At 41.1% G+C, this 11,999-nt stretch overlaps 1 protein-coding gene across 1 annotated transcript; it reads left to right on the top strand.

Moving 5' to 3' along the window:
- The first annotated feature begins 122 nt into the window (after positions 1–122).
- Positions 123–11,354, top strand: LOC110501896 (NADH dehydrogenase [ubiquinone] 1 alpha subcomplex subunit 10, mitochondrial). Its single transcript, XM_021579753.2, has 10 exons — positions 123–359; positions 753–921; positions 1,183–1,398; positions 1,626–1,712; positions 1,946–2,067; positions 5,027–5,094; positions 5,216–5,270; positions 6,988–7,073; positions 7,238–7,346; positions 11,082–11,354. Exons 1-10 carry the CDS (start codon positions 285–287, stop codon positions 11,148–11,150), a joined length of 1,056 nt encoding a protein of 351 aa, XP_021435428.2. The 5' UTR covers positions 123–284; the 3' UTR covers positions 11,151–11,354.
- The last annotated feature ends 645 nt before the right edge of the window (positions 11,355–11,999 follow it).

The raw sequence follows: 11,999 nt of genomic DNA, 5'->3' as shown, positions 1-11,999 counted from the left end.
ATTCCTCTTTTTCTTTCAGGCAATTCAATTGCACACTATTGATGACGTCAATATTAAGCGACTACGGGCAAGACCCCCTCCCCCACTATTGAAAACGGCAATATTAAGCGACCACGGGCAAGACCACCCCCCCACCCCCGCTCACACACACACCCACCGAAAACGTCAATGTTACGCGACTACGGGCACACACAAAATACTCCCGACGCGTTATTGTCGCGCCTCGAAGGACTATCAAATAGAGCGATTTTGGAGACGATTTGTGGTTCTGGTGGTAAATAACCATGGCGGTACGGGTGCTCCAGTTGGTCCTCCCCTCGGGGATAGCCGTGTTCAAAATAGGGGCAACTATTCGGACGGTAAGGTTGTAAAACGAATTGCAGAAATGCTCTCTCGCGCAACGAAGGGCATCAAGTTCACAAGCTTTGGTACAAGGACACAAGAACAACAATCCTAATGCTAACAGATGTGTGTTTTGCATCTGTCAACAACTATTCTGCAATAATGTATTGTAAATAATTAACAGCTAGCTTCATTTAACTCAAAAAAAGATGTCTAGCTAGCTAAATTAATTAGCTAATGATTACTAGATGAGCTCAAAAGGTTGCCTGGTGGACCAGCCATTACCGGTTGATTTTAGTCAGGACAGGACAGAAGCATGACATTCACATGCTCATTCTATGGACACTGAGGACATTTCAATATTTGATTTGTGAACTACTGTTCATTGATAAACATATTCTGTATTTTAGGCTGGTATTCACACAAGCTCAGTAAGGAACCTGCGGTACGGTTGGTGGGCATATGCACTGGGCGAGAGGACTACTCCAAGGTTCAAGGAGAACAGCAAGATAATCTCCATTGATGGCAACCTGGCCTCGGGAAAGGGGGCGCTGGCCCAGAATCTGGCTGAAAAGCTGGGTAATGATCAGGCAGTTATAAACTACTTGTTTATTAGGCTTTATATGTTGGTAGGTTAGAAGTTGATAACGCTAATCATCTGGATTTTTAGGACTCATTTAAAGCACATATCAATGTGGCGTAGTTATGGTATTCTCTGGTAGTACCAACAATTTTCTTTTTTTAAATCCCTTTCCTACCTGCTGGGACAAAACAGAAGGGCACAATGACCCCCCCCCCATTGTAGATTGACAACATTAACACGTTGCCTGATGTCTGTAGGGATGCTGTACATGCCCGGGCCTGACACGCACTACTTGGACAAGATGACAGCGGAGAAGGTGCCTCTGCCAACCGCCTTTAATGGTAACTGCAGCCTGGAGAAGTTCTACAGAGACCCCAAGGCTGCTGACGGGAACTCCTACCGGCTGCAGGCATGGATGTACCTCATGAGGCTCCTGCAGTGGTCAGACGCCATGGAACACCTGCTCACCACAGGTATGGCTGGTTGGCTAAGGAATGCGCTCACATATCACACAAAAAAATGACAGCAAGATTGTGTTAGGCTATTGGGGGAAAAACAACAGACATTTAGCTCTTGACCTCTTGACGTGTTTCTGTAGTTAAATTAATGCCTAGTGCTATTCTAAATGTCTGTTTGCATTTAGATCTTTAACAAACAGTATTCTATTCATGTTCTTGTCATGAACTTTCTCTCGCTCCAGGCCAAGGTGTGGTCTTAGAACGCTCCCCCTACAGTGACATGGTGTTTGTGGAGGCCATGTTCAAACAGGGTTACATCAGAAAGCAGTGTAAGTACTGAAATCCCTATAACAAGGGTGGAACAGATCTGAATAGTCTTTTTGTATTGTTATGAATCGGATCTGGTTTAACACCAACTTGACAATGCCATGATATTGAAAGGTCATTCATGTTTTCAGTAAATAAACGGGGTGAAGAAGCTTTTTGCTCTATGTCACCATAAATAACATGGGGGCATTTTACATTGCCGAGGTTGATGAATCTTGTATGTTCTGTAATGCAGGTGTTGACCACTACAATGAAATCAAAGGTATCAGCATCTGTGAGTTCCTTCCCCCCCACTTGGTCATTTATGTGGACATGCCAGCAGAAGAAGTGCAGAAGAAGCTGAAGTCATCAGGCAAGGTAGTGAGAGAAAAAATATCAGCCATACTAACCTCTTCTTGACATATCGTCTGTTTGTGTGAAAGACCATCCATACTATCCTCTTCTTGACATATTGTCTGTCTGTGAAAGACCATCCATTATGTAGAACCTGTGGAATGTGACTGAACTTGTTTATGTAACCGATTTTGAGACCTGTCCAAAAAGTATTGTAAATTGTGTGAATGCCTGGCACTGCTACAAGTTTTTCATATATTGAATTTCACTTCAATCCAATCAGAGACCCACAACTTTGGAAAACTGATCTAAAGCATGAATCAAATCACGCAAGTTGAAAATAGCCTAGGTTTTAAGCACTGATGACTTGTCGTTAACACTACTCTTAAGACTCCATATGTAACTTGATTTGCCCCGGATTCCTCCAACCCTCCGTGATTATCTTTAAAGACGGGATTATTGCTGGGGCCTCAATGCTAATAACTACCAGGCTTTGTGAGGCTCGACCGCCTGCCTGCCCGCCTGCCTGCCAAGTGTGAGAGGTGCTAAATAGGCAGCGCAGGATGGAAAGCCACAACTCATTTCTGTAATTGTGACTGATTACCAGAGGCATTTGGCAAATTACAAATTCAAATTAAGAACATCATTCTCCGTTTGTGACAGGCTGAGCATAGTCTTTTTCTGTTTATGAAATGGATCACAACCACTGTAGACTTTGAGACCAGTTTAAAATGCCTTTAGTTTAAAGCCCCAACAACATCACATGTTCAGGCTAGAGGTGCTATATGGGTGTATGGTGTACAGTAGTAGCCTGGTGGTATATGGGTATATGGATTAAAGGTCGACCGATTATGATTTTTCAATGTTAAGTTCCTTGCTCAGAACATGAGAACATATGAAAGCTGGTGGTTCAATATTCCCAGTTCTTCAATATTCCCACTTTTACTTTGTAGTTATTATAGGATTGTAGTTATGGTTATGGGATGACGCTCTAACCTAGTGGTTAGAGCGCCGAGCTGACAAGGTAGAAATCTGTCATTCTGCCCCTGAACAGGCACTGTTCCTAGGCTGTCATTGAAAATAAGAATTTGTTCTTAACTGACTTGCCTAGTTAAATAAAGGTTTTTAAAAAAAAAAATATATATATATATATATGGATTATGACATGTCAACCATTTCTCTCTATACCATTTGTATTTCATTTACCTTTGACTATTGGATGTTGTTATAGGCACTTAGTTGATAGGCTTGAAGTCATAAACAGCGCTGTGCTTCAAGCATTGCTGCTCGCAAACGCAGTAAAATGCTGTTTGAATGAATGCTTACGAGCCTGCTGTTGCCTACCACCGCTCAGACTGCTATATCAAATCATAGACTTAATTATAATAAACAAACAGAAATACGAGCCTTTGGTCATTAATATGGTAAAAATCCGGTAACTATCATTTTGAAAACAAAACATTTATTCTTTCAGTGAAATATGGAACCATTACGTATTTTGGCGAACAGGTGGCAACCCTAAGTCTAAATATTGCTGTTACATTGCACAACCTTCAATGTTATCTCATAATTATGTACAATTCTGGCATATTAATTACGGTCTTTGTTAGGAAGAAACACAGTTCGCAACAAGCCAGGCGGCACTAAGTGTTGCATATACCCTGACTGTGCTCGCACTGAACGCAAGAGAAGTGACACAATTTCCCTAGTTAATATTGCCTGCTAACATGCATTCATTTGAACTAAATATGCAGGTAAAAAAATATATACTTCTGTGTATTGATTTTAAGAAAGACATTGATGTGTATGGTTAGCTACATTTGTGCAACGAATGTGCTTTTTTCGCGAATGTGCTTTTGTTAAATCATCACCCGTTTGGCGAAGTTGAAGTAGGCTGTGATTAGATGATACATTAACAGGCACCGCATTGATTATATGCAATGCAGGACAAGCTAGTTAACCTAGTAATATCATCAACCATGTGTAGTTAACTAGTGATTATGTGAAGATAAGTTAGAAACTTAGCTAGAAACTTACCTATGGCACCTTGCAGCCACAAGGTCCTTTTTGACGCTGCACTCGTGTAACAGGTACTCAGCCTGCCACGCAGTCTCCTCATGGAGTGCAATGTAATCGGCCATAATCGGCGTCCAAACAGGCAGATTACCGATTTTGTTATGAAATCGGCCCTAATTAATCGACCATGCTGATTAATCGGTTGACCCCTAGTTATGAAATCGGCCCTAATTAATCGACCATGCTGATTAATCGGTTGACCCCTAGTTATGAAATCGGCCCTAATTAATCGACCATGCTGATTAATCGGTTGACCCCTAGTTATGAAATCGGCCCTAATTAATCGACCATGCTGATTAATCGGTTGACCCCTAGTTATGAAATCGGCCCTAATTAATCGACCATGCTGATTAATCGGTTGACCCCTAGTTCAGCCATCAGTTTTAAAGCTGTTAAAAAAAGCAAATGTATGCTGTGTATGAACTTATGCTATTCAATGTTTCGGATGCATGTTAAATAACCTAATGTCTTGTTCAGGATATATGCCCAAAAGCTGCACTGTGTTTTAGGGTTTAAGCTTAATAGTGGTCAATACAGGAATGAAATCAAACTGAAGCCTGGATAGGAATACGAGGGTTTGTCCTTGGCATAGATCTGTATCCGTTCCCACGGAACCATTTGATAGCGTGTGCCAAGAGTATTCTCAAGTTAAGGCCTCATTACCTTTCTGCTCTACAAATCAGATCATTGAAGGGTGAGAATGTGTTTCAACAGCCGTTCCAAACCCTTCTTCTGCTTGTTGACCACTTTGGGTGTTCCACTTGTTAACTTCAATCCATTTAAGGCACTTACACTAAGCCAGTGAATTGTGTTGAATGTGGTGTAGTTATTTAAACTTTTCAAATAGCCTATTTACTAATGTGTGTTGTTCCTTGTCTTTTATTCACCTATCCTGTCTTACCCTCAGGATGTGCCCCTACCCTATCTGAAGAGCATTGAGGACGCGTACAAGAAGACCTACCTTCCCAAAATAAGGTTGGTGGACTACAAAGCTGTCTATTGAAGGGAATACTATGCTCGAGACCTCTGCGATTTACCCATGGATGGCTCATCATGCTGTTTAACCTTTTTTTGAGATAGTTTTTCTGTATTTCAGTGAGAATGCAGAATTGCTTGCTTATGATGCAACGCAGGCACAAGACATCGAGAGGGTAAGAAAATACAAAGTGTTGACTAGAGGCCAGGGATCGCCATCTTTCCCTTGTCAAGATGACTTGATGTGTATCTATACTGAACAGAAATATCTGAATGCAACAATTTCAACGAATTTACTGAGTTACAGCTCATATAAGGAAATCAGGCAATTTAAATAAATTCATTAGGCCCTAATCTATGGATTTCACATTACTGGGTCCTGGGCTGTTTTGGTTACACGTGGTCTACGGTTGAGGGCAGTTGGATGTACTGCCAAATTCTCTAAAATGACATTGGAGGCAGCTTATGGTAGAGATGGGAACATTCAATTCTCTGGCAACAGCTCTGGTGGACATTCCTGCAGTCAGCGTACCAATTGCACATTCCCTCAAAACTTGAGCCATCTGTGGCATTGTGTTATGTGACAAAACTGCACATTTGTGGGGGCCTTTTATTGTTCCCCGCACAAGTGTAATGGCCACGCCGTGTAATGATCATCATATCGATCCCGTTAGCGGGATCTAAGCCATAAGATTAATCAGCTCCTTAATATGCCACACCTGTCAGGTGGATGGATTATCTTGGTAAAGGCTAAATGCTCACTAACAGGGATGTAAACAAATTTGTGCACAAAATTTGAGAGAAATAAGCTTTTTGTGTGTATGGAACATTTCTGGGATCTTTTATTTCAGCTCATGAAACATGGAACCAACACTTTACATGTTTCTTTTATATTTTAGTTCAGTAATAGATACATGGGCTCTGATACGATACAGGAACGAAACGTTTTAGTACCGTTTAGCACTGACAGTTGTTGCATTGACACATTCATTTTTCCATTCTGAGTTAAAATCTGCTTCTGATTGAGGGGCTTCTCTGAGCTGGATTTGTGTATAGTGTGTGTAGTCACCTGAGCCATAAGGGACACTGGGCATCTAACACTATCAGTTAAGGGGGCGACAATATTTAGCTTTTTGTCCTCCACTACTTATGCTCTGAAATCACCATCTTGCAGGACAGGCATGCAGATGCAAGCAATTAGTTCATGATTTAGTGATGTCATTCCTTACAAAGCTGTCCCACAGCTTCACCACAATATTGCATCGGCACTGAAGTATGGCAATAATATTGTATCGTTGAGGTCCCTGGCAATTCCCAGCCTTATTACATTGGTTGTCACTCAAAAAAAATAAAGCCTAATAAGCCATTTCGCCCACATTTGAATGCTGAAGGTGACCTGCAGATGTGCCAGATCAGGAATAGGCTTACCTCTCATTGGTCAGTGCACACGAAGCTGCGTGCAGATTGACTATGATACAAATATTCCCTGGGGTTGTTCGGCATGGAAAATGACTTGTAGATCAATGGCTGCTAAAATAATTACATGCTTAGTTTAACGCTGAAGGAGAGGACATCGTTGTCACAAAATATGAGGGAATTTCCAAAGGTAGAGAGAAGGTAATTTGAGCATTTAAAAATATTTTTTGCGATGCATAACATTTTAATCGATTTTTCTGAACAATGCATGCTATGTTTGGATCTGTTTGGGTTTACACAGACCGATGCACTCATATCTTAAACATATAAAATGGGACCGATATGAATCGCTGCATCCCTATTGGAGACATGAGAACACAAACATACTGTTGATGTTATTTTATAGGCCTATCCAATCCCTCACAAAATCCTATTGTCAAAATAGACTTACATTCTTTTTGTTTATCTCATCTACAGATTGCAGAAGACATTGAGGACTTGAAGTTCGAGAAAGGACCTTGGGTAGAACAGGATGACGTCACATTACACTACATGAGAATGCTGTAAGTAGATCCACTTCATTTGTTCCCTAGATGTGTAGCCCTGAAACTAAGTGTTGTCGCTACATTCCTGTCACATTTAGTACATGGGTAGGCCTATATAGTATATTTTGGAGCTCTATAGGCCTTCTCATCAGCCTGCTGTTTTCCTGCCTCTCTCTCCCCAGGGTGGAAGACAAAATGAGGGTGGCAGACCTGGCCCTTGTACCCAACTTCCTCCCTGAGGTCACCATCGGCGCTCACGAGTATGACGCAGGCTACTATGCCTTCAAATCGGTAAGGGAGAAAAGCACTCTACTTATCTTATGATATACGATGACCTGATATAACCAGACCACTTCTCTAATTTTTTAAATTTTTTTATACCTTTATTTAATTCAGCTAGTCCGTTAAGAACACATTCTTATTAATAATGAGGTCCTACCTGGGAACAGTGGGTTAACTGCCTTGTTCAGGGGCAGAACGACAGAATTTTACGGGGATTCGATCCAGCAACATTCACAACGCTCTAACCACTAGGCTACCTTCCGCCCCTCTTATGACGTTGTGGTGCTAGATCACCTGATATATCTACACTATGAGAGAAGTGGAGAATAATGAGATTGGACCTTAACCGTGCTGGATAATGAGGTTTGGGCCTTAACCGTGCTGGATAATGAGATTTGGGCCTTAACCGTGCTGGATCATGAGATTGGACCTTAACCGTGCTGGATAATGAGGTTTGGGCCTTAACCGTGCTGGATAATGAGATTTGGGCCTTAACCGTGCTGGATCATGAGATTGGACCTTAACCATGCTGGATAATGAGGTTTGGGCCTTAACCGTGCTGGATAATGAGGTTTGGGCCTTAACCGTGCTGGAGAATGAGGTTTGGGCCTTAACCGTGCTGGAGAATGAGGTTTGGGCCTTAACCGTGCTGGAGAATGAGGTTTGGGCCTTAACCGTGCTGGAGAATGAGGTTTGGGCCTTAACCGTGCTGGAGAATGAGGTTTGGGCCTTAACCGTGCTGGAGAATGAGGTTTGGGCCTTAACTGTGCTGGAGAATGAGGTTTGGGCCTTAACCGTGCTGGAGAATGAGGTTTGGGCCTTAACCGTGCTGGAGAATGAGGTTTGGGCCTTAACCGTGCTGGAGAATGAGGTTTGGGCCTTAACCGTGCTGGAGAATGAGGTTTGGGCCTTAACCGTGCTGGATAATGAGGTTTGGGCCTTAACCGTGCTGGAGAATGAGGTTTGGGCCTTAACCGTGCTGGAGAATGAGGTTTGGACCTTAACCGTGCTGGATAATGAGGTTTGGGCCTTAACCGTGCTGGAGAATGAGGTTTGGACCTTAACCGTGCTGGATAATGAGGTTTGGGCCTTAACCGTGCTGGAGAATGAGGTTTGGGCCTTAACCGTGCTGGAGAATGAGGTTTGGACCTTAACCGTGCTGGATAATGAGGTTTGGGCCTTAACCGTGCTGGAGAATGAGGTTTGGACCTAAACACTACTCCTTTTCACCCTTTTTATTTGAGTTTTTTTTTTGTGTAGTATTTTCCTTCTCCCTCTCTTCTGGCTTGTGTCCGTCCACAATGTTTTTTCCTCCATTTTTCCTCCATCATAAACTGAAATGTATAGAATGATAGAGATGCCAGATGTGGAATATTCTCATCTCTCTAATAGTCATTTCTATCATTGTTGCAGGAAAACATTCTGTTCTGACCTTTAAAGTTTATTGACTGGAGATGAGTTGTCTGGCTGCTGTAAAGTGGGGGTATAAAATGTGCTACAGGGTCTTTTGGGCTGACGTTTTGTATGGTGTGCATTATCATACTAGAACAAGTGGGAGGATAAGCATGGGGTAATATGAACTATGGCGAGCTTAGGTTGTCAATATTTTCTCCTCCGTACTTTTGTGTTGACAAAGTTCACTTCTGCTAAAGTGCAGGGTAGGATTCTGCAATAGAGCATGTACTGTGTTTGACAAAACTAGGAATCGATAGGGGCTTGTCTGGGGATTCATTTAGGTTTCGGCAGGTAAAAAACTTGAGTTGAACCGCAGATGCCAAGAACTCAAAGTAAACAAAATAACTTGAATTCCTCTCCAATATTGATATTTGCAATCAAACACAACTTCTCCAATCTTCAATTGTATTTGAAGCTGTAAAAAAATGTATTTTATTATTAGCTTCTTTGGCTGTCTGATAACAGTACTGGATAAGAGAAGCCGTGTAGGACTCTGTTAACACTAGACTCTTTTTATTATTATTTTTTTTTACTCATACTCACAAGACTCATGGTGTAGCGTGGCCCGGGTGACAGAGAGCGGCGTGGCTGTATTACATTAGCAGTAACTAATACAGTAACTTATCACATTAGCAGTGACTAATGCAGTAACTTATTACATTAGCAGTGACTAATGCAGTAACTTATCACATTAGCAGTAACTAATACAGTAACTAATCACATTAGCAGTAACTAATGCAGTAACTTATCACATTAGCAGTAACTAATGCAGTAACTTATCACATTAGCAGTAACTAATGCAGTAACTTATCACATTAGCAGTAACTAATGCAGTAACTTATCACATTAGCAGTAACTAATGCAGTAACTTATCACATTAGCAGTAACTAATGCAGTAACTTATCACATTAGCAGTAACTAATGCAGTAACTTATCACATTAGCAGTAACTAATGCAGTAACTTATCACATTAGCAGTAACTAATGCAGTAACTTATCACATTAGCAGTAACTAATGCAGTAACTTATCACATTAGCAGTAACTAATGCAGTAACTTATCACATTAGCAGTAACTAATGCAGTAACTTATCACATTAGCAGTGACCAATGCAGTAACTTATCACATTAGCAGTGACCAATGCAGTAACTTATCACATTAGCAGTGACCAATGCAGTAACTTATCACATTAGCAGTAACTAATGCAGTAACTTATCACATTAGCAGTAACTAATGCAGTAACTTATCACATTAGCAGTGACCAATGCAGTAACTTATCACATTAGCAGTGACCAATGCAGTAACTTATCACATTAGCAGTGACCAATGCAGTAACTTATCACATTAGCAGTGACCAATGCAGTAACTAATCACATTAGCAGTGACTAATACAGTAACTTATCACATTAGCAGTAACTCCTACCGTGCTGTTTTCCAAGTCTCTGGGGTGATGGATTGCAATGTCGCCCCCAGTGACACAACACTTTGCTTTACCATTAGTCTTTACTATCATCCCATGTCCAAGGGATAGATGAGTCTTGAGTGGCTAGTTCTTCAAAGCTTAAGGGAGTAAGTAGGCCCGGCTCCTTAAATCATAGAACTCTTAAACATGCCCAAGTGTCCTGTGGAATCTCACTTGTCTCTTCTTACCCAAACAATTCCCACAACTGATTTTGGACTTATGATTATTGAAAACCCCTTTGCTTTGGCTTATTTTTAATGATTTGTTTTGTAAAGTGTATGCTATGACTTTCCCCCTTCAGAGGATTTCAGAACATGTCAACTATCACCCAATTGATTTAATTCCATGCTCAGTATTAAAGGGATACTTCGGGATTTTGGCAATGAGGCCCTTTATCTACTTTCCCAGAGTCAGATGAACTCATGGACACCATTTATTATGTATTTGCCTGTGGTTTGAAGGACGTTACTAACTAGTACTGGTGCAATTGCTAACTAGCGTTAGCTAATGCTAGTTAGCGTTGGCTCGCGAAACTACCTCTAACTTCCTTCATACTGAACACGGAGACAAAAAAAAAATGGTATCCACAAGTTTATCTGACTCTGGGGAAGTGGATAAAGGGCCTCATTGCCAAAATCCTGAAGTATCCCTTTTAAGTTGTTTAATTTTAGCCAACCTGTCTGTTTCTCACTTACATTTTCTTGCGATATATTTTGCCAACTATTCCAGGTAATACAGCCCAGATGTGTTAGGAAGCCTAATAGGCTATTTCCCCTGTCACTTCTCTCCATATAATTCAATTCACAAATGTTTCTTTTCTCTCCAAAAGCTCCTGGGAAAGAAGTATGCTGAAGGTTATAACGCAGATATCGGAGATAAGAACATCTGGCTGAAGTGATTGCGTGGACCTGACTTTCTCCGGAGCTGATTGGTGTAGATGAATGTTTCCTGCCTCATTCCCTCCCTCACGCACCTGCTCACTCCTCCCTATGGGCAGAGGTCTAAGTCTAAAATATGGGCTCATCCATTTCATCCGATCAGCAATGTTCTCTTCTGTCTATGTATCAATGTACGCATTAAAAACTTTAAAAAAAAATCTAAACTTTTTAAAATGGCAATGTTCCTTCATGTTTAAAATATGCATCTAGCTTTTTCAATAACGATAATAGCAATTGGGATGAAAGAGGAGATATTTCAGCTCATCCTAAGTCGTATTACTGACTTTTATTCAGGAAACTTTCAAGTTTGCTGTCCCAGTTTAAGCGACTTGCATCATTATAATGTGTCCTTTTAGTCTTTTCTTTAGCAGATGCTTCAGTGACTGACTCGGTGCAAATTGAGGTGTTACAACCCCATAGGGGCTCTGGAAGCAGGTAGCCAATTCGACAGGACTTCAGTGTGCCTGTTGTACCAAACGTGTCTGTTGTAATGAAGTGGCTCACAAACCATATCATATCAGTTATAAATAACGTGTATAAAATGTGCCTCGGCAGTTATGATATATGCGTTAAGGACAACATATACTTTTGCTTGCATTTCATGAATGGGAAGGATTGTGTTTCATTCAGATGACGGTTCAGGTGCTTCTCATTTCAGTCTCGTGGTATTGTTAGGTTCTTAGAGTAAAAACTCACAGATAAGTAAAGCTCAAACCAAGTTTATTCACACACTGGGTTATACAGCTGCATACGACAAAGACATGGTTCCACCAGCACAAATATATATATATATATATACCCCGATTTTG

Source organism: Oncorhynchus mykiss, chromosome 22 (assembly GCF_013265735.2).
Source record: "Oncorhynchus mykiss isolate Arlee chromosome 22, USDA_OmykA_1.1, whole genome shotgun sequence".
NCBI lineage: Eukaryota > Metazoa > Chordata > Actinopteri > Salmoniformes > Salmonidae > Oncorhynchus > Oncorhynchus mykiss.
Note: the sequence above shows the minus strand (reverse complement) of the source record. Positions and strands in the feature narration are given on the sequence as shown.

Excerpts from the sequence above, each read along its gene's own strand:
- LOC110501896 (XM_021579753.2), top strand. The coding sequence starts at position 285 with ATGGCGGTACGGGTGCTCCAGTTGGTCCTCCCCTCGGGGATAGCCGTG. Across the intron at positions 2,068-5,026 it reads AGCTGAAGTCATCAGGCAAG|GATGTGCCCCTACCCTATCT; the intron begins GTAGTGAGAGAA and ends TCTTACCCTCAG. Across the intron at positions 5,271-6,987 it reads AGGCACAAGACATCGAGAGG|ATTGCAGAAGACATTGAGGA; the intron begins GTAAGAAAATAC and ends TCTCATCTACAG.